Genomic DNA, 24,980 nt, shown 5'->3' on the forward strand with positions numbered 1-24,980 from the left:
TTTAGTGTAGCTTTATAAAAATCTTGGTTGGTTTTGCTGGCTTCCAAAGCAGAAGCAGATATTATCATGAGTGTGGACGTCCAAAGCCATGACTGTAGCTACTGCTGCCTTCAGAAGCCGGTACAACCAACCAAGATTGTATTTGGACACGGTGAATATGAGATTCTGGGAGGACAGCTGCAATTCTTTTTGTTCAAGCAATAGTTTATTTCCTTTCTCTAGTTAGCTGTGCTTTATAAAAGTACTTATGTTAAGATGACTACTGCAAACAATGAAAAACGAAACCAAATTGGGCTGAATGTTCCATCCCTTTTTTTGGGTTCTGTTGAGGTTTGTTGACAGAAAAGAAAAAGAAAAATCGAGCGATCTTGTGTTCTCATTCACATGAAAATTGACATACCTTTATCTGCCTGCAAATGTTCTGATGGGCTTTACATAGAAATTGTATTCAGCTCAGGGATACTTACATGAACCGTCTCTTGGCATCTCCCTAAGAAAGGGTGAAAATAAACACTCAGAAACATCAGAAATTTTATAAAACCACTATCACTACTTACCAGCAGTAATTTTTGCTCCTATAAAACTGGTGAAGCAAATGAGGGTTTCACACTTACTGGCAACCAGTCAGTATGAACAACCAGCGAGTGTTAGAATAATAGCCTTCACACTTATCGTCATGAGGATGCCTTCGGACTAATTTTGCAGCTTATTCAGAATTAATTGCCAAAACATTTTACAGATTTCATTGGCTATTAATTCTTCACGGAAGGAGAGCAGGCAAATAGTTGAATCATTTATACAGGTCTAACATTTATGGCACACCAAATCTACCAGCAAAATATGTCAGTTTCAGCCTACAGCATCACCTGAAGATGAGGACGATTTCAAATGACGACAGCTCTTCCTGGCAAGTTGAAATTCTTTCTTAATTAAATTCCTGATTTCCACTCTCAAGCCTGAGGCCTCTTCAGGTCTAAACCATCGTGTTCCAAACTGAAAAAAGTTAAACAAAATAAAAATCACTAGGAAATGACTACAAAAAAAAAAAAAGCAATATCAATTATTAAGAGCAAAAAAGTACCATTTCCAGGTCTTTCTTCTTCAGCCTTTCTGGGACCTCTTCAATGAAGCGCTTCATAAAGTAAAGTACAAAGAGACCACAATCATAATCATTTTTTTGTTGGGGAACCTGGTTGAAAATATAAAAATGAAATCGTTCAGGTAAATTTCAAAACATATATACTTAAATAGTAAATATCATTGTGTGAAGCTCATTAATAAAAAGTGAATATTACCCAAAATTAAAAAAAAAACCTAATGTTTGACTTGATAACAAATTTCCCCAAGATTTTGGAAATAAGACTTATCCCCTTGTCATCATACAGCTGTAAGGAATTTTGCAGCCACAGAGATAAAAGCAAAAATTTCTATGACACAAACAATGGAATAACCTTTGGTATCAGAACATTGAACAGGAAGTGTGACTCTTGTCCTCAAGACAAGAGAATAACTTCCAAGCTTAGATTTAGAAACTGTATGTTTTGTTGCCATTAAATTTGTATGAGCAGCTTACGAAAACAATAACATTCCAAGTACCACACCATGCAAGAAAAAAGTATCATGTACTCAACAGGAAAATTTACCTTAATTTTTCTGGCATCAATTCTACGTGGAAGGCATTTCCATATTCTTTCAGGAATTGGAATATCTGCAGGAGTAACTTCTTGATACAAAAGGTTCCATTCTTCTTTAAGAAAGCTGGAAAGCACAATATGCATTATAGTTAGCTTTGGAATTACATTACGAAGGCAATCTAGGTTAGATTACAAGAATCACTATCCCATAACTTTAACTTTTCTTTGATATGTGAAAACTGAAAAGAGAATGCTAAAAGGAAAAACATAAAAGGATTGAGGAAAAAGATTCTTAATAACTAATTAAAAGTATCCAAAGGCTAGGTTGATTAAAAATTTAAAAACAATTCTTAGTTTTTGGAAATAAAGGAAATTAACTTTTAGATACCGCATTTGATTGAAATGTTTCAGAAGAACTATTCCAATACAACCTTATAATTAATGAATATAAAAAAACAATATTATTTTTTTATAATGTTTAAAACTGAAAACCGTTCTTTAATATCATCTCAAAAGCATTTTCACATACTGCAGATATTCAGATAAAACTTAAAACTTTTTGGATAGCATCTTAGTTTTCATAAACAAAACATATTAACATCACAAATCAAAACCCTAAAATTTCCAAAAAAAGAAGTTCAAATATAAGCCAAAACTCCCATACTTTCTAGTCTCCAACTCATCATCATTACAACATCAAATATGTTGTATCATTGTACACCCCAAAAGTGCAGAATCGGACTGTCACCATCTACAGCTATAGAAACCAGATGATCAACAAGAAGACAGTTCATAGCTTGACCATCATGCTATCATGCATCAAACAAAATGATCATACAATTCAAACTAACTGCTATTTCTATATGATGCAATTCTAAATAAAGCAAATATTAGAAGACATTTGTCATATGAAACCAAGCCAATAAAGCCTATGCTAAAAGACTAGTTTTCAAAATCTCAAGAATGAAGTGGATTCACTACTTAACCATGAACATAAAATTCCCACTTTATATATTTTAGGACATTCAATACATCAAGAGAATAATTATCACATAAACAACAGCGTAGAGAGTCATACATGTGCTAAATATGTTATGCTATGGGTGTTCAGGAAAAATAGAAAAGAACTTATTAACAATGTTCAAGAAGTAACCACATGACATTACAAAAAAACCCTTAAATAAAATTGCCCTACTTACTTTGCCAATTTAAAAATACAGAGGCATTATCTAAAGAACATTCATCAATTAATCATCTCACATAATCAAGAGAATATACACCTATTTAATTATCTCATCAAAGATTGTGCATGTAAATTCACCAATATTACAACAAATCATACACAGTCAAACCCTTTGAACATGTAATAAACAAGTGATTCCTTACTCTAATTTCATTTTTTTAAATTAAAGTGATAATCATAAAGACATTACTTAATGCTCTGAAAAACCTTCTTTCATCTCACCTGCGAATGTTATCAAAAATTGATCTGCTAGAGTGAAGGCTCAATGAATCCAAATGAAGTACATTTGGTCCTGACTCATCTTCCTTGTCAGGGATACAAATAATCACCAAGCTCCAATGAAGACTGAATCCATCAACACCATACAAGAATTCAAAATGAGAGCTATTGCATTCCAAAAAACAGTTTAAAAGGGGGGGTGCGGGAGAGGGGGGGTGGGTTTGTGGTTGGTGTGGGGGTTGGGAGGGGGAGGAGGATAGGAGACCATGACCTATTAAAACATCCATACCATTTATATACATGATGCATGGTAAATGGATAAACAGAAATGCAAAAAGGCAAATTGGATCAGTTCAGGCATTAGATAATAAATCACTCAATAATTCACAAATGAGAATATCATCTGTCACACGGAAAACTAACCTTGAAAATTCATTATATAAGCAAAACCTCACCTAGCTTAATGATCCTATTTTCTTTTATAATTTTCCTTTGCATCAATTTTCCATTCCTACACTAAATATCAGCTAGTCGATTTATTGATAGTTTCCAGATTATGGTAAAGCACCATTTTTAAATGATACATACCAAAACAATGCAAAATGAACCCACTTACTTTTGGAAGAACCAAAGCAACTGTTATAAATTAAAAATGATAATTAAAAAAGAGTGAACAAGCTGTCCACAAAATAGGAACTATACAATAAATGATCAAAAGCTTGAAAACCTCACTAAGACAAGCTATAGACACCACAAAAAAAATTATGCCAATAGCAAAAGTTAAAGGAAAAATCTCACTAAAACGAATGCACAAAAAGCAAGAAATGGATTATGTCCCACAAAACATGAATTTTTTCTTCCTAGCACCTTTTTTCGAACTTCAGCTTCTTTTTCAGCAAATCACCAAAAAAGTAGCTAAAGCACAAACTCCAGACTTTGACCTTTTCTTGTTTACCAAAGCCATGAAAGGGCTCTGAAAGGAAGTCTCAAGAGGCTAGGATGATGCACTAAATTTCTGCTGCTTGGATAAAGCTTCAATAGCTTAATATGACCCACTAAATATTAGCACATTAGCCACCTTTTTGGGTGCCAATATTTAGTATAGTAGTAAAACGATAACTGCTTTAAGTAAAATGAATATAAATTCAAGGATAATTGTGCTTGCAGACTAATTGGTTGTTTAACAAGATCCTTGAATAAAAAGCAGTGTACAATCGTAGTGAACCCACCATTCAATAAGCAGCGTTCAAGAATAGGAAAATGATACAGCTTGTTCAGCAGATAAAAATAAACAAGTAAATAAACAATCCATTTGTGCAATTATCTCTTTTAATAAAAATATGCTGTGATTTTAAAGAGACCCAATACAAATATTAATAATATTAAATAAATAATGTTGACAATAAGAGGTGTCAGCCAAAGGCTGCCCAAAATACCAAATGTCAATATTCTTCTCCCTCCTTCAATCCACTCACCTCTATTTATACTACCTAATTTAACTTCCAAATTCAAAAATTTCTCCAAATCATTTATTTTATATCCTAATCCTAAATATCTTATGCTAATCAAATATTTTATCCTAATAAAATATTTTCTCAATTAATTAATTAATATTATTATTATTATTATTATAATAATTATTATCTAATCAAATCTTAACAAATTTCCACTAAGAATTGAAATGTGCTCGCTGGACCCAATGATGAACCCCCAAAATTTTAATTTGCAAATATCAGATAAGGTCATATTCAATGCTTAAGGTCATATTCAATGCTTAATAACATAAACATTACATAAGACAATTGATCATCATGGTAATTTTTCACATTCAAAAGCTTGGCTTGAGTAATTGTACAATCCTCCACAAAGAGAACTTACTCTTCATGAATAGGAATAAATATATACGCCTTCTGAAATATATTGATACCCTTCCACCACCTCCGGAACTTGATAAAAGAATCCTTTTCACCCCCCTACATAAGCAAGAGACGGAAAAAAAGTAGCATGCACCACCAGAGAAAAAAGAAAGCACAAAATTGCAATTCAAGACACCACTCAAAAATCAAGCATAATTCTTCAAGAAAATTGTTGACACATTAACATATGAAATCCAAATTATATCAGTAAAAGCATGCTTTAAATGGCTCCTCAAGATCACCAGAAATTTGTAAGTTGGGCCACAAATGTTTCCATAAAAAATCCTCATAATTTCATAAAAATAAACTATGGAGTAAAAGAATTAACAAAAGCTAAGCAGCCTCAACATCAAAATTAGCAATGGCATGGCAATATATCTCCAGTCAAGTACATATTCAATGCCCTTGAGAGCCACAGAATTTATAAGTCAATCAGGTATCTAATTCGAAAAGTTCAATATTTTTTCAGACTCCAATTCAAAACTGCTTACAGATTAACAAACATAACTATCATTTATGCCACAGAATAAGAAGCAGATTGTTAAGTATGAAGAAAGTAGCTACCGTGCGTGATACAGCTTCCTTGAGCTTCTGGTAAAAATATGTGTTAAAAAAATGGCAATCCCATATTGCCCTATTTGTTGGGGATGCTTGTTGCTGTAAATACCTGTAAGGATAAACTTACAATTGATTAACTACATATTGAAAAGAAAATCCACAAGTAAAATGTCCACCCAGACCATAACAAAAGCATAATAGATTCCTCATTCTGACATTTTGGACATTATCACAATTCACAAGGATTAAATAGCACACAAGATGAAGGTAATCGCATTGGAACTCCAAAGTTAACAAAATAAGGAAAATCCAGATCTCCTCTTTCCCAACGTTACTTATACATACAGAATAATCATAACAGCTTTGTCATGCCTAACGTAATTTTGTAAGAAATCATTGAATCAGTTCCTACCAACAAACATCATTAGATACTGATGATCTATTGATATTGGAGTTGTTTGACTTGTTTGACCTATACTTTATAGATCTTTTTGTGATCCTTTGCCTAGATCTTAACTTTTGTGACAACTTGCTTATTCACTCTATTGTAATTATTTCCATCAATGATATTGCCATTTGTTTTTGGTTAACCAGGGCCCGTATTGATTGAACATGTAAACCTGAGATACAATGACCAGGTCCACAACCACTGCACCAAACAAGTCCTTCTCCCTAGAAATTCTAGTACTCCATCAGTTTTGGTAACCCTTGGGGTCGATATTGTCATATTTCTCCTTAGAGAAATAATAATAGTCAATCAATAACATTCGCAGTATCAACACCTTTCAAATATGTCAGTCCTTCAATGATATTCAACAAGGAAAAATATTTAAGCATTACAAAATACCCTAGGAAGCAATGAAATTGCAAAATTTACTAATAACACACTAATTTCAACCAAAATCTCTTGGAAGAAAAGAAAGGTCCATACTAGGAAAATCACATGTTAATGCGACATGGTCTCACACTATGGATGGGGGATAAAACTAGTATTAAGGCTAGTATGTGCAAGGGAAAAACTATTATCTTCCTAATTGTAGCATCAGCATATACAAAAATGCTTACCGAATATAGAAGTTCATAATTGATGATGTTAGATAAGCCTCAGGAGCAAGGTGATCTATATCCTTGTAACAAATTTCAACAGATTCTGGGTCATCCCTGGGTCAAGATGATAAAAATGACTTCTTTTGATAAAAACAGTTAGCCAAAAAGCCATTATCATTTTCACGGAAGAGTTAGGTATGTACCTTGATGGGTAGTCAATCTTAGCATCCCTGTCACTGAAAAAATTCAGAAATCAAACCCTAAAACCAAGCTGATTTAGAATAGGAAAACTATTGACCAGTATCAGATATCCCACTTACCATTCAGCAAGCTTGTCTGCTTGCTTTGTTGTCTCTACATACAGAGTTTCCACAGTTGAATCTTCAGTTTCATCCTCATCTAGGAGCACCAAGGTCCGTCCCTGCTTGGATAAAATGGCCATAGATCTAAGCAGTCAATGAAGATAAAAAACCTATGAAGAAGAAACATAATATACACCCATTGCAAGCAAGCTAAACAATTACACTGACTAGTAATGAGCAAACTCCTAACTACTACCCACAGCTGCTAAATTTTCTTCCGTCAAGATAATTGGTTCTGCTAGGATCTCATAGTAAAACTTCCCCCTTTTCTTCTTAGCTACAAAGGCTAATCTATACATATCCACACACAAACTAATTCATGAACATGCTTGTGAAAGAAACAAGTTAATCCCCTATACTGATGGCTCTAATATATTTTCCATTTTTAAAGGACTTAAACTCATCTCAAGAACAAAATCATCATACTATGCTCACTGTTGACCAACAAGCAAGCAAAAAAATAAAACGAAAGTTTCTAAAATAGTACCTTCATATACTTCGAAATATTTGATGGTGGAACCTCAATTGCATCCTTCCTAACCAACAAGAATGAAAAAGGAAAGGATAAATTCATGAGAAACATTCTATCAAGTCAACTAAATGAGAATTGCAGATTTCTCAGTCAATAAACTTAGTTACCATATCCTCACTCTACAATATAACAAAACACAGGATGTGTCAAACACACAGTAGGATACAACATAGCTAATACATTACAACATTTAAGTTCACCAGCAGCAACCAATAATGAGCAACAGTATAACAAGCAAATGATACAAAAGAGAGAAATGAGTTGTACGAAATGAAATGCCTACCTGTTAGGAAAACAGTTGGACAACTTATCCCCAGTGTGGTGGGAAGAATACGTGGAAGAAGCTCTACCCTTATGGTCGCCGTTTGAATAAACAGGTTTATCTATTTTACAAGAGAAACTGCTAGGGCTCTCAACAGGAAATTGTCTTGATGATGATTGATCTTTTCTTTCCCTTTGGGATAACTGTCTATTAGCTCTCATTTTTTGGTGACCACAATGGCCCAAGGTTGATAATTCTTTATCAAATGCTTTCACAACCATAGAATCTCTCTGTTAACAAATTAAAAAAAAAGGCAAAAGCAATTAAGTTGGCAGCAAATGAGGTGAAAAAAGATCAAACAAAAAGTTAAGCATCATACTTTTTCCTCCATTTTTTCACTAAAAACAGTTGCAAATGAGCACTGCAATTGGACTTCAGAAGATGTGGTCCCAGGTCTAAAGCCATCTGAAGCACCTACTGGAAAGGTTTAATTTCCTTAATTAGTTATTCTGCTGAAAGTTCTTTTTTTTTATTGCATCAGATGTGATATGGTTGAATAACATTGTTAGGCCGTTTCTCTAAAAACTTAGGCCAGTGACACCAATTTGCATATCTTCAAAAACTCCAAATATTATCAAAATGATCTTTTTTCATTAATAATTTTTAAAACAAACAACCACCAAAATTTTTTTATGAGAATAAATAATTAAAGCCTTAACTTTTGTAAATGTACTACCACTGTGTACTCTTTGTAAAATAAAAAAAATAAAATTCAAGAAAACAATTACTAGATACTTATAAATATAATGGTCACAAACATGTAGGTTTAACAATGAGGATAATCCGATAACACCTGTGCTTGTCAGTTTTGAGGACTTCTCAAACCGATCAACATCCTGTGCAATTAAAAGTGTAAAAACATCAGTCTAACCATCTTTACATGAAAAAAGCAGTAAGCATATTTTCACCAGCTAAGAAGTTTATAGAAAACAATACAAATTCTTGGAGATTTTAATGGTCCATTCAATAATGCTCTACAAAATAGTTCCTAAATCTGTTCGCATATTGAAACAAGAAATAATATTTTAAATTTCCAAGATCAAAAACAAATACAGAAATGTACCTGAAAACAGTTTTCTAAGAACAATAAAATTAATGAAAAAGAAGAATTTTGCGTTTCCAAAAATCCAAACAGGTTTTTCAAAAGGTAGCAAACAAGCTCTTAATAACCAGATAAAGGTGGACATATTTGAGAATCCAACATTCAAGATACAAATAATGTGCATTGAGGTGGTAAAACTCCTGAAGAGTATAAAAATAAAAAATGTGAAGTCTTAAATTTCAGTTACCAACCAACACCTCATCATCCAAAAATGAGGTGTGTAACCAGAGAATCATGTGTTTGAACACATAAGAGATACTCAATTGGACAAATTTTCAAAACTCCCATGGTCTGAAGACACTAAGGATGACCCTACAAAGTTAACATGGATCAAGTTCCACAATTACCAGCATGCTTTCTAAAATTGGATGAAAGACTTTATCAACAATGTAAGACTGTTCAGGTATATAGCAGCGAAAGGTTTGACTACTTTTTATTGCTTTAAAAGCAGGAATCTTCCATTACCTTTTGTACCCTCTCATATTATTAATGAAATAAAAGATCAAAACCTATAACAATGTAGGACATACACGTTATAAGATTCAGAAAAATCATATTAGATAGATGAGAATTAATCAATCATCCTTTTAACTATAATGGTGTAAATTTTATATTTGACCAAAAGGTTGAAAATATCAGGTAGCATAGAAAATTATGAATGATTTGATTAAGCTGGAACCAAATACTATTGTCAATTTTCTACAAAAACAATTAACTACAACAAATTATCATTTGACAGGCCTTCATTCACATTTTCAATTGACATTATAATTTTGTGAAAGAGACAGTTCCACTACTTCTGCAGCATAGAGAGACACCAAACCCATTGCAGAGTAACAATTTTGATGTCACCATAAAAAAGAACACAACATACTGATTACATCACCAGTATCAGTGCGAATGGCTGGGAAAAAGAAATGCAGAAACTACAGTAAAAATGGAAGCTTATCCTGTGTCAACATAGAACCAACCATAAAAGATACTACATTTAACACGAGCACACGCAAAAATCCCCCAACAGAACAGTACGAGCAAGTTTAATGACCTCTTATCGCAACTAACACTGCACCTTCGGTAAGCCCAAAATAAAGAGGAAAATAAAAATTTTAGCCAAAGGTGAAAAAAACTAAAGCTTTTGCATATTTTTATTCGACAGGAAAATGGCCACTGTAAACTGTGATTACAATCTGAACAATTTGGTTGTAAATCCTAAAACTGTTGTCCGTCCGTTTCTCCGATTTTCTTATGGGACCAAACAGGAAGCAGAAAAAAAAAAAAAAAGATAGGAGAAAAATTAACTAACAAACCATCTCCGCCGGACGAAGCCTCCTCCGCTGTTTCTCGTCCTCGAGGCGCTTAATTTTATCCAGAATCTTCCGACCTTTATCGGGCAAAGTTCGATTTAAGTCCTCGTAAGTTTTTTTCATACTGGAAATCCTCGCCTCCAGCTCATGATCGGTGATCTGCTGATAAAATTCATCTCCTGCGAGTGAGTCATCGCTGAAACCACTGAGTATCCTCGATTTTGGAGGCGCTGCCGGTGGTTCCTCCTTTTTCACGATGAGGTCAGCCGGTGGTTCGTCGTTTCCAGTTGGAAATACCTCCTCCCAGTCAATGTCTAATTTTCTCTTATGCCGATTTTCTTCTTGCTCCTCCATGCAAGCAAATTTTTCAGAGATTCTTTTTTTTTCAAGTCTCTTTTGCACTGTTCTTAGAGTACAATGAATACAAACAAGTATAAAGAAACTCTATACGACATTAATGTTTTAATAGGGGTATTAATTAAAATACCCTTATTTTGTGTGTGATAAGCAAATTGCTCAGGTTTTGTAAGTTTAAACGAAAATACTCAAATTACAAAAGAGTTAAATAAAGGCCAAAAGATTATTTTTTATTCAAGTTTTGACGTGTCTTTAAAGTTATATCTATAGAGTTTATAAAATCTAAAATCTTATTTATAGATCAATTGTAATTAAAATTTTTTATTAAAAATAGGAGTAAAATTGTTATTTTACTAATGATATTTAAAAAAATATAGTTTATTAATTTCTCTCTAAAGTTTTAAAAATTAACAATTTCACCCTTATATAAAATTTTCTAACTTTGAAAAATTATATTTTTCCTTCAAACTTAGGTTTTTTTTCTCCCCTCAACCATCATCTCTAATGTTGACAACCTTCTCTCTCCAAATTTCTTCATTTCCAACGAAAAAATCTGGAGAGGGGAGGTTGTAATGCTTCATCGTGTGCCAACAAATGTTTTAGGGTGGAGAGAGAAGGTCATTAATGTCAAAAACAGTGGTTGGAGCAATGAAAAAAAAAACCTTAAGTTTTGGGGAGGGGGAATTGCGACTTTTCAGGGTTAGAAAATTTTAGACAAGGGTGAAATTATTAGTTTTTAAAACTTAGAAAGAGAAATATAATGAATTTTATTTTTTTAATATTATTAGTAAAATAACAATTTTATCTATACCTCCAATAAAAAATTTTAACTGTAGTTAATCCATGGATAAGACTTTGGGTTTTTTATACCTTATGAATATGACTTTGAGAACGCATCAAAACTTGAATGGAAATAAGTCCTTTGGTTTTAAATAAAAATGCTAAAAATATTCAATATAATACCAGAATTATATTTGCTTTATTCTATCTTAACTCTACAATGTGTTCACATGCACAATCTCACTTATTATTTGATATTGTGATTTCAATATGAAATAAATAAGTTCATAATCGTGATTTTGATTAAAAAATAAGTTCATGATATCGATGAATTTATACAAACAATAACTCAAAATTTTATTTATTTTATTGACAATGCAATAATTTATGGTTTGTTAAATAGTAATTTAGAATTGTGCTAAAAAATAAGATGGTAAAGAAATGTAGGGGATATTTCGTGATTATAATCTTAAGAGGTGAAATGATATTTTACAATGACGAAAACTTGTAATAACGGTTAACTCATAAGGGTTAAATCTGATGTCAACCCCTATTAATCCTAAATGATAACTTATCCCTCGAGTTCGCCCATATCACCTCTTTTAAGATGAAGAAGTGTACTAACACTCCACTGAATATATTGTCCTTGAGGTAAAGTGACGTATGACAAACATAATTGGGGTTGTGATTCCATTCACATGGGTGATTAAAAGTTGATATCGCTTAACTGACGAAGGAATAAACAAGAATTCTATTTCAATCTTTGCAAAGAGATTCTTAGAACAAAACTCAAATCTTAATTTTATTGATAAATTGATTAACTATAAAGACTAAAGCCCTTTGTATAGGTTAGTAACTCCCCTAATTAAAATAAAAATCTTAATTCTATTATAATAGAAAAATTATTAAAATAGAATAGTAGTTTAATTAGAATTAAAAATATTAAAATTGAGTTTTCCTAAATAAATCATTCTAAAAAGTTTTTTATTTCCTAAATGAAAATAGGACTTTTTTAAGATTTAATAATTAACTCTATAATAATAATAATGGGGAAATGACTTTAAATAAAGATTCAGTAATATTAAAAAAGTTTAATTAAATTAAATTAAATTTTCCACAACTAGAAAACATGTCATCTCATGTCACATAATCAAGTCACATCGCTTTATCATATCATGCCAAACATGTTGTCATGTCATTTTTGGATGCAACGTCATCCACTCATCCTTCTTCTTGTCTTTGGTTTGTTTCTTTAATGTTCACATTCGTCTTTTCCATCTAATCTTTTTTTTTTCTTAAATCTTCTATTGACTTCTTTTCTTTTTATAATTTAGTCTTATTTTTTTTTTACAATTAGAATAGAATGTCTTGCTTCCCATCATTCTCTCCCATTAAAAAAAGGAGACTCACCCATGAGCCATCATCATGTGATGTACCATGCAAACATTGAAAAGGATCAGACCAAGATTTGAATTTTGCCTTAATTTGAAGATGAAAATTTTGATTTCAAAGATATATCTAATCCAAAATACCTTTTTTAAGTTAATTAACAGTTTTATTATAATAATGTTTAATTTCAACTCTTCTTGAAGAAAATGAAGGTTTTCTTAAATTAAAGGTACTTCGCTCATCTCTTTAGTTTTTTCATCATCCACAAGTTGTCTTTCCTTCTTCACCTCAACTTCTTCAATTTCTTCAAGGAATTGAGATAGTTTCACAAAATTCAAAGTGATTTCAAGAGACACATCCTCCTCCAATAATATAATCTTTTCTCCCTCTTCTTTCACTACCTCACATTTTTCTTCCTCTTTCATTGCTTCTTTAGACTTATAGATTTCTTCTCCAAACATGGATTTCACTTGTGAAGAAACCTCTTCTCTTCTTGGTTGCATATGTCTAAAAAGAATTAGAACCATCCTTTGTAGATTAAAAGCAGTTCGTGTAGGTTGTGATGGGCATAGGTTAGCTAGCATCTCATCGAATTGTGTAGTTAGTCCCTCAAAGGATCTAACTACAATTGCAAGTTGTTGCTCCATTCTAGCAAAACGATCTCGGACTTCTCCTTGCCCAGCCATCTAAAGACCGGGTTATGATACCACATGATGTAAGACAAGTGTAGTTGCGGTTGTGATTTTGTTCATAAAAATGATTAAAGGTTGATATTGTTCAACTGATACAGAAATAAACAAAAATTTTATTGCAACCTTTGCAAAGAGATTTTTAAAACAGAACTCAAATATGAATTTTATTAATAATTGATAAATTAATTAACTACAAAGACTTAAGCTCTTTATATAAACTAGTGATTCTCTTAATTAAAATGGAAATCATAATTCAATTAGAATAGAAAAGTTGTTAAAATAGAATAATAGTTTAACTAGAATTAGAAATATTAATTAATTTCAAATTCTAGGAAATTATAATTATAGGAAATAATAGTAATAGATTTCTAATTAAAATTGAACTTTCTTAAATAAATAATCCTAAAAAACTCTTTATTTCCTAAATCAAAATATGACTTCGTTAAGATTTAATAATTAACCATATAATTATAAGAAAATGACTTTAAATAAAGACTTAATAACACTAGGAAAATTTAATTAAATTAAGCTATTCATAATTAGGAAACATGTCTTGGTCCCCCATCATGATGGAAGTGCCTAAAACATGTATCTTGAAAATTTTTTATCTGCTCCTTTTTCAATGTATCCTTAATCATGGATATTACATCTTTATGTTTGTACAAACTGACTTGGGCCTTAAAGTGCTTATCGACAGATAATTTCATTTTTCTTTTAATTTCATCCCTTTTTCTCTTTTATATTGGTTTTTGTAAGAAAAAAATTGCAATCAAGTTAATTTTCATAATAAATGTTTTATTTAGAAATACAGACAAAAATTTGTATATCTACATGTGAAAAAAACCTTAAAATGAAAAAATTATAATTTACTCGTTGAATAGGGAAATATCAAAATACCCCCAATTGAAGTTTCGAAAAGCTGTCTGGAATTTTTTTTTTGGGAATTTAAATGCTTTGTTCATAAAAACATACCAAAAATTTAGAAATTACAAGTAAAAAAACCAAGTTAAATTGAATGAAAAATATCCAAAATAATAATAATGAGATCAATTTTTAAAATAATTGTATTATTCAAAAAAATAGATCTAAAATTTGAAAAATACACTTCTAAAAACCCTAAAATAGAAAAATTTTAATTTACCTTCTTAAATGGAAAATATTAGCAAGCCCCTTAGGATGGAAAATATTTGAAAACCCTAAAATCGAAAAAATCAAAAAGCCCCCCAAATTCAAAAATCAAATCATCCCCAACCATTATCACGTGAATCCATGTGGTGGAAAATGTTTGAAAAACCATAGTTGGCCCCCCAATATGTGAATTTGTGTGACAAACTATTTTAAAAAATCGCAGTTTGCCCCCATCATAAGTTAAACGCGTGGTCAACTGTTTGAAATCTCACTCTTTGCCTTGCACCATGTGCATTTGTGTGGTCCATAATATTTGAAAAATAGCAAACACCTCCCAATCTCCAATCCATCCCACCGGCGATGAATTTGCATGGTGAGATTGCTAGGCCCAAATTCAATTTTTTGAATCCAATTTCATTAAAAATCAAATTTAAACATATTCTAACACAAAACCCCTAACAAAATTCATCCAAAACACTAAGGATTCACGTCATTTCATCAAATGTGTAAATTTGAAACCCTAAGCTGAAAAACACCCAAAAATCGCATCCAATCATCTAAATCTTTATACTAAAATATATAAAACATGCTAAGAATTGATTGACTAACGTTTTAAGTCATTTTTGTCACCAAAAAACTTGAGAAAATCTCTAGTGGAAGTCAAAACCATTTTGCCTTGCATATTCATGAGGTCTTATGGTTCAAACATGCGATTTACAAAAATTTTTGCTATAGTTTCCTTTTGTTTACTAAATAGGCATTTTATTCATTACACATAATTTGGGTATATTGGTTTAATGTCACTAAAATTGGATAATTATCTTTTTGACACAAGAGTTTTGGGTATTTGACTTAAAATCCTGCTCTAATAACCACATTGAGCTTTAACCAAGTCAAAGTTTAGGTCCAACTTAATGTTAATCTAAGCAGTCCTATCAATGATCAAATTACTAAAGTCATATTAAAAATTAAAAAACCTAAATGGTCAGATCTCCATCCTCTTGACTTGGTATCTCATCATTTCTTATGGGGATTAAAGACTTCAAATCATAAAAGGAAAACAAGTATAAGGTACGAAAAGAAGAGATTCAAGGGTTACAGTTCCACAAATGAAAGAAAGCAAAAGAAAAGAAATTCAAAGACTCATATTCGTCATTCAATTTTTTAATCTCTTAGTGCCTAAATCATATCTTTTGAGAGCTTGTGCAAATACCTTGTAAATAAGCATAGTTAGAGGTATATTAGTTTGTAAACAATCATATTTAAATTTTCTTTGGTAAAATCTCAAACTAACTATTATAAACGGCTAAATTTCAGATCAACTATTGTTAAGGGCTTAATTTCGAATAATTAAGACGTAATCTTGTAAGAAATTAGTGTACTGGGTTGATGCGGTGGTAATGGAACTTCAAGGAGGTTACATTGAAGAAGTGAATATAGAAAGTTTTTGGAATTAAAACTCTAAACTACTATAAATCCCTTAGCATTTTATTTTCTTTGTTTTTTTTTAAATTTATTACACTTATATTGTTTAATTGTTATTTATATTGTTTGATTAATTTGATTGTGTATTTTAGATTGATTAAATTTTAATTCCGCAACAATTTTTTACAACTCTCATTCAACCCCCTCTAAGAATATATTAGCCATTTTACAACTTATGAACTTCTCAAGATATCTTTTGTCGTTGAAATCTCTAATCGTCCTTACGAGATCTTGACACTAGTTGATGTCATAGGCAATATCATGGTAATAATAACATATTTTTGGTGGTCCCATCTAGTTCGGTCTCATTTCATTACTTTTGGTTGTGAATATAATTTCGTGTTCTTATAGGCTCCATAAATCAAATTGAGTTAACAATAAAGAGATATTTGTTGCGAGGAGTTAGATCTCTTTTGACCGTTGTTCAAGGTTTCTTATGATCTAGTTATTGGTCTCCACCGAGCTTTCTCTTTAGGTGTGCTAATAGGTAGTCAGAGCAACAAGTGAGATTAATAGCCAAAACCCCCTACAACTATCTTATCATCTTGAATGAACACAACAACAAGACCAAACACTCAAAGAGGATGGAATTAGTGAGATCCAACTCAAACACAATCACTTTAATGTGGCGAGTGAAATGGTGTCATAAAGTCTTCTCATCTCTATCTTGCATGATAGTGAAACTAGACACTTGGAAAGGATAGAATTAGCAGGATCCATCCATGACTCAAGCACACAAGTGTTGGATGACTCGATTATTAATTAAAAACCAAGACATTTTTGTTTTAAAAATTAAATAAGTTAAAATAATATAGTTACAATTATCAATGAGTAAGGTCAAATTTGAGTCAAACTTTTTTAAGCTCGAAAATGAATTTGAGTCAAATGAACTCAAAACAAGCTTACCTCAAACAACTCGAGTCTAAAAGTTAAATATTTTTTAGTTTGAGCTTTAGAATGTTTAGTTTGTCAAGCTTATGAACTTAAAAATTGTTTATATAAACTGACTAAAATGACTTTATTTTGATTGAAACACATTAAAATAACATCGTTTTAGTCTTTTTTTTACTCTACTATAATACTAAACTATGCTCAAAGTTTGACTCGAACTCAAATCAAATTCAAGCTCGACTCTTTTTAAGCCAACCAAGCTCAAACAACTTTTAGGCGAGCTCAAGCTTAGCTTCACTCAAATCGAATTAAGCCCTAACTTAAACAAACTTAAGCTAAACCTAGCTTGAATCCTACCTTATTTATGATTATTCTTTTACCTTGTTATTAGTCACAAGAAACTTATCTTATACAGTGAGCATTAGCTTGAATAGTGAGCAATTATCTATTCTATGACTGATATTCATTCTCCTTGTTATTAATCATAAGATTACTTATCTGTAATCATATTGGAAAAAAGTTAATGGAAAAAGTGACAAATTCTAATGTTTATTGAAAGTTTTTTGGCCAAAGGATTATAGCCCATTTAAACTTTGATGAAACAACAAATGTCCACTCTTTAATTTTGAAAAGTCTAATTTTTCGCTAATCATTTACTAATATTAGTAAAAATTGTTATGTGGAAGGGTAAGAAAATCATTTTGTATTAACCTTTAGCTTTTCTCGTTTTCCCTTATTCTTTAAATTTTCTCTTTCCCTCTTTTGATCACTTTTTTATCATTGTTCATTCCTTCTCAATCTGGCCACAATTAGTCTCCTAGAAGTCATATATGACCCCCTAAAAAGACTAATGTCTCTATTGTCATTGTCGATGGTTATGCCTCGTCTCATTTTTCTTGTCGTTAAAACAAATGGAATCAAAAGACTATGCAAGGAATGTTGTGACATGTAATATGTTGATTGAGGGGTTTTGAAAACACAAAAAGATTGAACAAGCATAAAATATCTTTGACAAGATGAAACTTCAAGGGATTTCACAAAATTTTATGATCAATGACCATGATTGAGATTTGTAATTTATAATACATTGATTTCTAGATTGTGTAAATTAGGTGAAGTTGAGGAGATCGCGAAAATTCTCAATTAGATGATTGTGAGGTATTGTACGCCAACACTTTTACTTATATTACTTTGATTAGCACCTTGTGTAAAGAGAATCAAGTTGAAGAGAGCTAGCTCATATTCGCACAAGCGAGGGATTTTTTCTTGATGTTTGTACTTTCCAAATTTCTTATAAAGGTCTTTGCTTGTCTAGTAATGTTTATATTGCAATGAAATTATTTGAGGACCCGATGAATTTAATTACAATATGTTGATAAACAACAATGGGTGCTTTTGGTTTAGGTAACTTTTTATTTCTGAAAATGAAAGACTAACCCTAAAAATAGATTTTTAAAAAGAATACAGAATATAAATTATTATTATATTTGATAAAATTTAGTTAAAATTGATTTGTATAAATAATTATTATGTTTGATTGGAGGTAATAAAATATATTAAAATATTATTTTATTTAAATACCCTTATGTATAATTATTCTAAAATATTTTTCATATTACTTGTTATATTAATTAAAAATGAAGATATTTTTATCGTAAAAAATTAATAAGTAAAGATAAAATTGTAATAAAATCATGATTATCTTGATAATTTTTTAATACCTTAGATAAATATAATAATCAAATTACTTCTTATATTATATACCACATCACTATTGATAATAAAAGATTACCAAAATTTTTTATTATTTACAAATATAACAAAATAATGAAAGTTTTAACCAAAGGCAACATAGACGATACTTTGAGAATTGTTGTAACATAAAATGCTCGGATTGATGGGTTACATGAAACTCCTGATGGATTTCATGAAATTTTATGATAGGTCACTATAATTCAATTTTTTTAAAAATATTTTATATTGGTTATTTATGAAGATAAAATGTAAAAATTTTAATTTATGAAGATATTTTGGTTATTAATATTTGTATAACGCATTAAAATATATTTCATAATTTCAATAATCATGTAAAATACTTATTTTTACGAAAACTAAATAGAATTCGTTGTTAGACGTGAATATGGATGAAAAATTAAACTTTTCAAACTTAGACTAGAAAAATAGGGAAATTATTAAATAGCCAAAATTAAGGGGGTCTAAACAAAATTATCCAAAACAATTGGACTTAAGTGAAAATGATCTTTTTTGTGAAATGACCAAACTGCCCCTATATATAAGCCAAGGATTTCACTTATTTTCCCACAATTTCACTATACAAATTCTAAAATTTTTGCGTCTCTCAAGGTCATCCCACGAGCGAAACGATTTTTGTCAATTTTTATGTTTTCCGACTATCGAAAATGACGAAGAAGGTTAGTACATCTTCCCTACTATTGTTTGAATCAATTTATTGTTACAATTATTGAGATTTGAGAGAGATTTTGCGATTTGAAATTCTAGGGTTACAATATTTTGATTTTTAGTTGTTTTGGTTGAATTTCTTGAAGGGTTTTGTCTTATAAAATATGTACATTTGATTTGTGTTGAAATTGGAGACAGAAACGACAATTTTTATGTCAGAAAAGGGGTTAGAACATTCTACGCTCCTATCCATAGGAACAATAGATCCCACGGTTAAGACAACTTCTCCCACGGTCAAGAGAGATTGACCGTGGGTTAGGGAGTGAAGTAGTTTTTTTCAAAATATTAGTGAGTTGGGGGAGAGTGGTTAGTCCACAAGGGTTGTTTGTGAAATTTGTCATAAGACAGTGGGCTAATGCTGTGAAAATAGTGGGTTGGGGGAAAATTTACTTTTTTAAAATTGTAGGGGCACTAAGAGATTAAAAAATTGTTGAGGGGTCAAGATATAAATATTGGACTTGTTTGTAGTAGAAATTTTCTTAGGGGGTAAATTGATATTTTTCATATATAGGGTTTCTCGACATGTAGCTTTCGAATTTTATATCCATTTTTTCTATTTTAGGGTTTTTCAATATGTAATTTTCAAATTTGACATTCAGTTTTTTTATTTGTGTGCTTTTTTGACACATTTTACAATGTAATGACGAAATTTATGCTCGATATTTCAGTTTTTTCATTTATAGGATATATCATTTGTATTTTCGAATTTCGTCATTTTAAGATATATCGATTCGCATTTTTCAAATATTCGAACGATTTTTCGATTGGTGATATTCTAACATATTTTAACTTATAAAATTCAAATTTCAATTCGTTTTTTCGATTTTCGCTATTTTAGGAAACATCGATTCATATTTATCAGATTTTTTAATGATTTTTTATTATTGACAGTCTAGAGTATTTCAATGTATAAAGTTTGAATTTCAGTTTTGTTTTTTCAATTTTCGCCGTTTTAGGATATATCGATTCTTATTTTTCACATTTTCGAACAATTTTTTTATTATTGACATTCAAAGGTATTTCAATGTATAGAATTCGAATTTCAGTTCTATTTTTCTAAATTTTCACCGTTTTATGATATATCGACTTGTATTTTTAGATTTCTGAATGATTTTTTGATTGTTGACATTTTAAGGTATTTCAACGTATAAAATTCAAATTTCAGTTCTTTTTTTTTTTATTTTCATCGTTTTAAGATATATCGACTCGTATTTTCAGATTTCTAAACGATTTTTCAATTGTTGACATTCTAGGGTATTTCAATATATACAATTCGAATTTTAGTTTTGTTTATTCGATTTTCACTGTTTTATGATATATCAACTCATATTTTCAGATTTTTAAACGATTTTTTTATTGTTGACATTTTAAGGTATTTCAATATATAGAGTTCAAATTTTAGTTTAATTTTTTTTTATTTTCGTCTTTTTAGGATATATCAACTTGTATTTTCAGATTTTTAAATGATTTTTCGATTATTAACATTCTAAGGTATTTGAATGTATATAATTTAAATTTTAATTCCGTTTTTTTATTTTCGCCGTTTAGGATATATTGACTCGTATTTTCATATTTTTCAATGATTTTTTTATTGTTAACATTTTAAGGTATTTCAACGTATAGAGTTTAAATTTCAGTTTCGTTTTTTTTATTTTTACCATTTTAGGATAAATCGACTCGTATTTTCAGATTTTTTTAAGATTTTTAATTGTTGTCATTCTAGGGTATTTCAACGTATAAAATTTGAATTTCAGTTATATTTTTTTTATTTTCGTCATTTTTGTTTTGATTGTTTTTTATTTTTTATCTTTCTATGTTTTTTTATTTGTCATTTCTATATTTATTTATATATCTGTTTTTTATGAATATCTTACAAATTTTTAAAATTTTTTGTAGGATACTTCTAATAAAAGGAAAAGTGTCGAAAGCGAGCTATGAATCTCCGATGAGTCCAAACACTTTCGAGCAATGGTTGGTTATATGTCGTGCACAGAGCACCGTATTGTCTAGGATTACTTTTACACTGATCACAGATCAGGTTTGACTGTTTGAGAGGACATGTTTTAGATACTCTTTCATCTACCCGAAACCAAATTTTTCAGAGTTTTGGTTCATACATTTCTCCTACGACAGTTACATCGGCCCTTCATCAGAGACGAGTTATAGTTTAGGGTTAACGAGGTTGACATGAGATTCAGCCCATTTGAGTTTTCTTTGATGACAGGGCTATCATTTAGCCGACTCACTGCTCTTTCATCATATATTCTCCGTTCATTTGGACATAGGATCAGAGATACATACTTTCAGGGTTGTCCGAAGGTGCAGTATATGAGTATATGTCACAGGCGAGTAACAGAGTCTGCTCTGGACGAATGCCTGAAATAAGTAAATAAGGCCTCTACAGATTTGTTTTGGCATTTCAGGTAAATTTCAATTTATTGATTATATATATTAATTGGTAAAAATACGAATTGATTTATTTTAATTATTAATGATTATATTGCAGTATTAGATATATGAGACGTTAGACACCTTGTATGATTGGGTTGATATGATTGATATCCATGTTTCTCCACAGATGTTTAGGTGGTGTATATAGGACGTCCCTAGTTAGAGTCATATAGACATTATTTTCACTGGTGACCAGATATGTAATCGTTAATTAGTCAGTCGATTGATTAATTGAATATTGCAATTATTTTGAGTTACATCTCTTCATGAATAGGATGATGTCATATTCCTAACGTCGATCGAGTGTCCAAATGGGTGGAGAGAGATCGTCAGAGGGAAAGGAAACTTTGAGAGGAAGAGGTTGTCAACAATGGAGCCAAAGATCTCGAAAAGAAACCCTAGGGGGAAACTATCATTTTTTAAAACTTAGGCTAGGGAAAACTTTTAGTTTTTAAAGTTTAGAAGGGCAAAAAGAGATAAAATTTTAAAGGGTTAGGGTTCTGTTAATTTTAACTACTCATGAGTGGGTATTTGGGATCATCAAAGTTAAAGAGGAGAAACTTAGGAATGCAGTATACCTTGGGTGGGAAATAGTCTTTTGGCCTTTTATATATTCGTATAAGGTCTTCCTCATAAAGACCTTTCGGTCAGACATCCAGTTGCCTCAGATGCCCCACATGAGGTATAAAAGTTATTGTAGTTATTATATTTTATAGGTCAAAGGACTATTTCCCACCCAAGGTATGTTGCATTCTCAAGTTTCCTCCTTTTAACTTTGATAATATCAAATACCCATCTATGAATAGTTAAAATTAATAGTAGTAAGGGTAAAATCGTTATTTTCTTTATAATATTAAAAATAAACTAAAATATAGTCTTTTTTTGCCCCCCTAAACTTTAAAAACTAAAAGTTTTCCCTAGCCTAAGTTTTAAAAAATGGCAGTTTCACCTTAGGGTTTCGTTTTGAAATCTCCGACGTCATCTTCAGCTCCATTACTAGCAGTCTTTCCTTCTCGAAGCATCCTCTCCCTCCGATGACCTCTCTCCTCCCATTTGAATGTTCGATCGGTATTGGAGGAGCGATGGTTCATCTTTCCCGATGAAGTTGTTCATCTTTCACCACTCCTCTAACATCGATCGGTATTGGAGGGACATGATGCTTCGAGAGGGAGAGGCTACCTGCAATGGAGCTAGAGATGACGTCGAAGATTTCAAAATGAAACTTTAGAGTGAAACTGCCATTTTTAAAACTTAGGCTGGGGGAAACTTTTAGTTTTTAAAGTTTAGGGAGGCAAAAAGAGAAAAAATTTTAAGGGGTTAGGGTTCCATTAATTTTAACTGGTTATGGGTGGATATTTGGTATTATCAAAGTTAAAGGGGGGAAACTTGGGAATACAGCATACCTTGGGTGGGAAATAGTCCTTTGGCCTATTTTATATGAAATATCATTTACGATTTTGTTCTTTTCATGCATATAAGGGACCAACATTGAGGTATTATCGATCGAGGGTTCTCCCTGAACACTTTTCTTAATCGTAAATGTAGTGTTTTTTTTAAGAAATGACATTGATCGATTTATCTTTTCAGTTATTATGTTTATTTAACAATGTTTTGTCTCTTTTTCAAGATGAGCGATTGTGGTTACTTGTTGATATCCCTAGCTTCAGCAAAAGGACAATGGATATTAGTTCACAAGAGAAGGACTTACAAGAGGATGTTTCCAATGCAATTCATGTTGAGGTATATCTATTATAATTAGTATATAAATATTCATATACACTGATCACTAATAATTTCAAAATTATAATTTTACAGTCCGTCGAGGGGGCAAGCACGGTTGACTTGACCATAATAGAGGATTCTCTAGCCAAACCTCTTTCGGTATACATGGATAAGGTAACATTAATCGATTAATTCGTAATTGTTACGTAAGATGAAATAATGAATTAATAGTTGTATGTATTTACAGTTGGCTCGTATAACACATGGTTGAATCATTCGAAAGGGTCTGCTCGTTTGTACCTCGTATACAAATCCAATCAAAGAGAGGGCGAAACGATAAATTCGGACCATTCTATCATCTATCGTAGAGCGTGAGGAATCTTTCCTCACATGGTACACCAGAGCTACGACATCCGACACGCATAATGTTTACTTCATCCAGTTGAAGTCAAAAGATAGTTTGGAGTAGATTACGATAGAGTTATGTGAGTGGCTGACCGACGATGTAAGTTATTTGTACTATATAATTTGGTTAAAAGTTTAATATATTCATCAATAACTAACATATTCGAAGTTTTTTATACCATTCCAGTATATGGATTCCTTTTTGGCTATATTACGTCGGCACCAAGATGATTATCGTTCGATTGTTTCACAACATTTGACAACTGCCCATTTATTCTTTGTAGGACATATTGAGATGACCTGAAAGAGTTGACAGTCCACACCGGATGGGGAGTATCAGTTTTCAGGGCTTTTCACGAGGACAATTGAGGTAGATTATACCCCGGGATTGTTTTACAAACTATGGGGGATAGTCAATACATATAGTATAATAGTATTTTCATTATATTTTATATTAAATTAGTTTATAATCTACACGTGTAGCTATTTTAATTTGTCATTGTTTATAGGTTTACATTCCTATAAACTTCGACTATAAATATTGGGTGGTCAGAGTTATAGATTTCGATGATTGATCGATTACAGTGTACGACTTTAAGGTATCATACTCAAGGAATATGAGGTGTCTCGAACAGCGGATGTGACTATACACAGTATCATACTCGTATTATTAGAGGCGACAAATTTTTGGATAGCTTCTGGGTAGACTCCATAATGTGATCCCCTAGTATTATATCGAGTGATAGATGTCCCTTAACAAGGAGAAGGCTTTGGTGACTGTGACGTGTTTATGTTACTTTTTTTGAGTGTTTGGCATTGTCACGAAGCGTAGAGTTTCCCTGAGAGTCGTCTACCTCTATGCATTGATGTTTAACGTCGCAGTTGTATTTTTATTGTATCAAGTAGATCATAGATGTATTTTTTGTTCGCTCATTGTATATTTATCATTCTTTAGATGTT

General features: G+C 31.2%; 1 protein-coding gene across 4 annotated transcripts; it reads right to left on the reverse strand.

Moving 5' to 3' along the window:
- Positions 1–272: 272 nt before the first annotated feature.
- Positions 273–10,683, reverse strand: LOC123216779 (ubiquitin-like-specific protease 1D). Of its 4 annotated transcripts, none has more exons than XM_044637345.1 (15): positions 10,243–10,683; positions 8,627–8,669; positions 8,153–8,247; positions 7,795–8,063; positions 7,467–7,515; positions 6,938–7,038; positions 6,821–6,853; positions 6,636–6,731; positions 5,577–5,679; positions 4,975–5,069; positions 3,100–3,222; positions 1,644–1,758; positions 1,082–1,189; positions 867–993; positions 273–490 (listed from the first exon to the last, which is right to left on the reverse strand). In XM_044637345.1, exons 1-15 carry the CDS (start codon positions 10,591–10,593, stop codon positions 432–434), a joined length of 1,767 nt encoding a protein of 588 aa, XP_044493280.1. In that variant the 5' UTR covers positions 10,594–10,683; the 3' UTR covers positions 273–431. The 4 variants fall into 4 exon arrangements, 3 of the variants coding, with proteins under 3 accessions (XP_044493280.1, XP_044493281.1, XP_044493279.1); XM_044637346.1 differs by having other exon boundaries at positions 6,821–6,847; positions 8,153–8,250; XM_044637344.1 differs by having other exon boundaries at positions 8,153–8,250; positions 10,243–10,682.
- Positions 10,684–24,980: the final 14,297 nt, after the last annotated feature.

Source organism: Mangifera indica, chromosome 5, assembly GCF_011075055.1.
Source record: "Mangifera indica cultivar Alphonso chromosome 5, CATAS_Mindica_2.1, whole genome shotgun sequence".
Classification (NCBI taxonomy): Eukaryota; Viridiplantae; Streptophyta; class Magnoliopsida; order Sapindales; family Anacardiaceae; genus Mangifera; species Mangifera indica.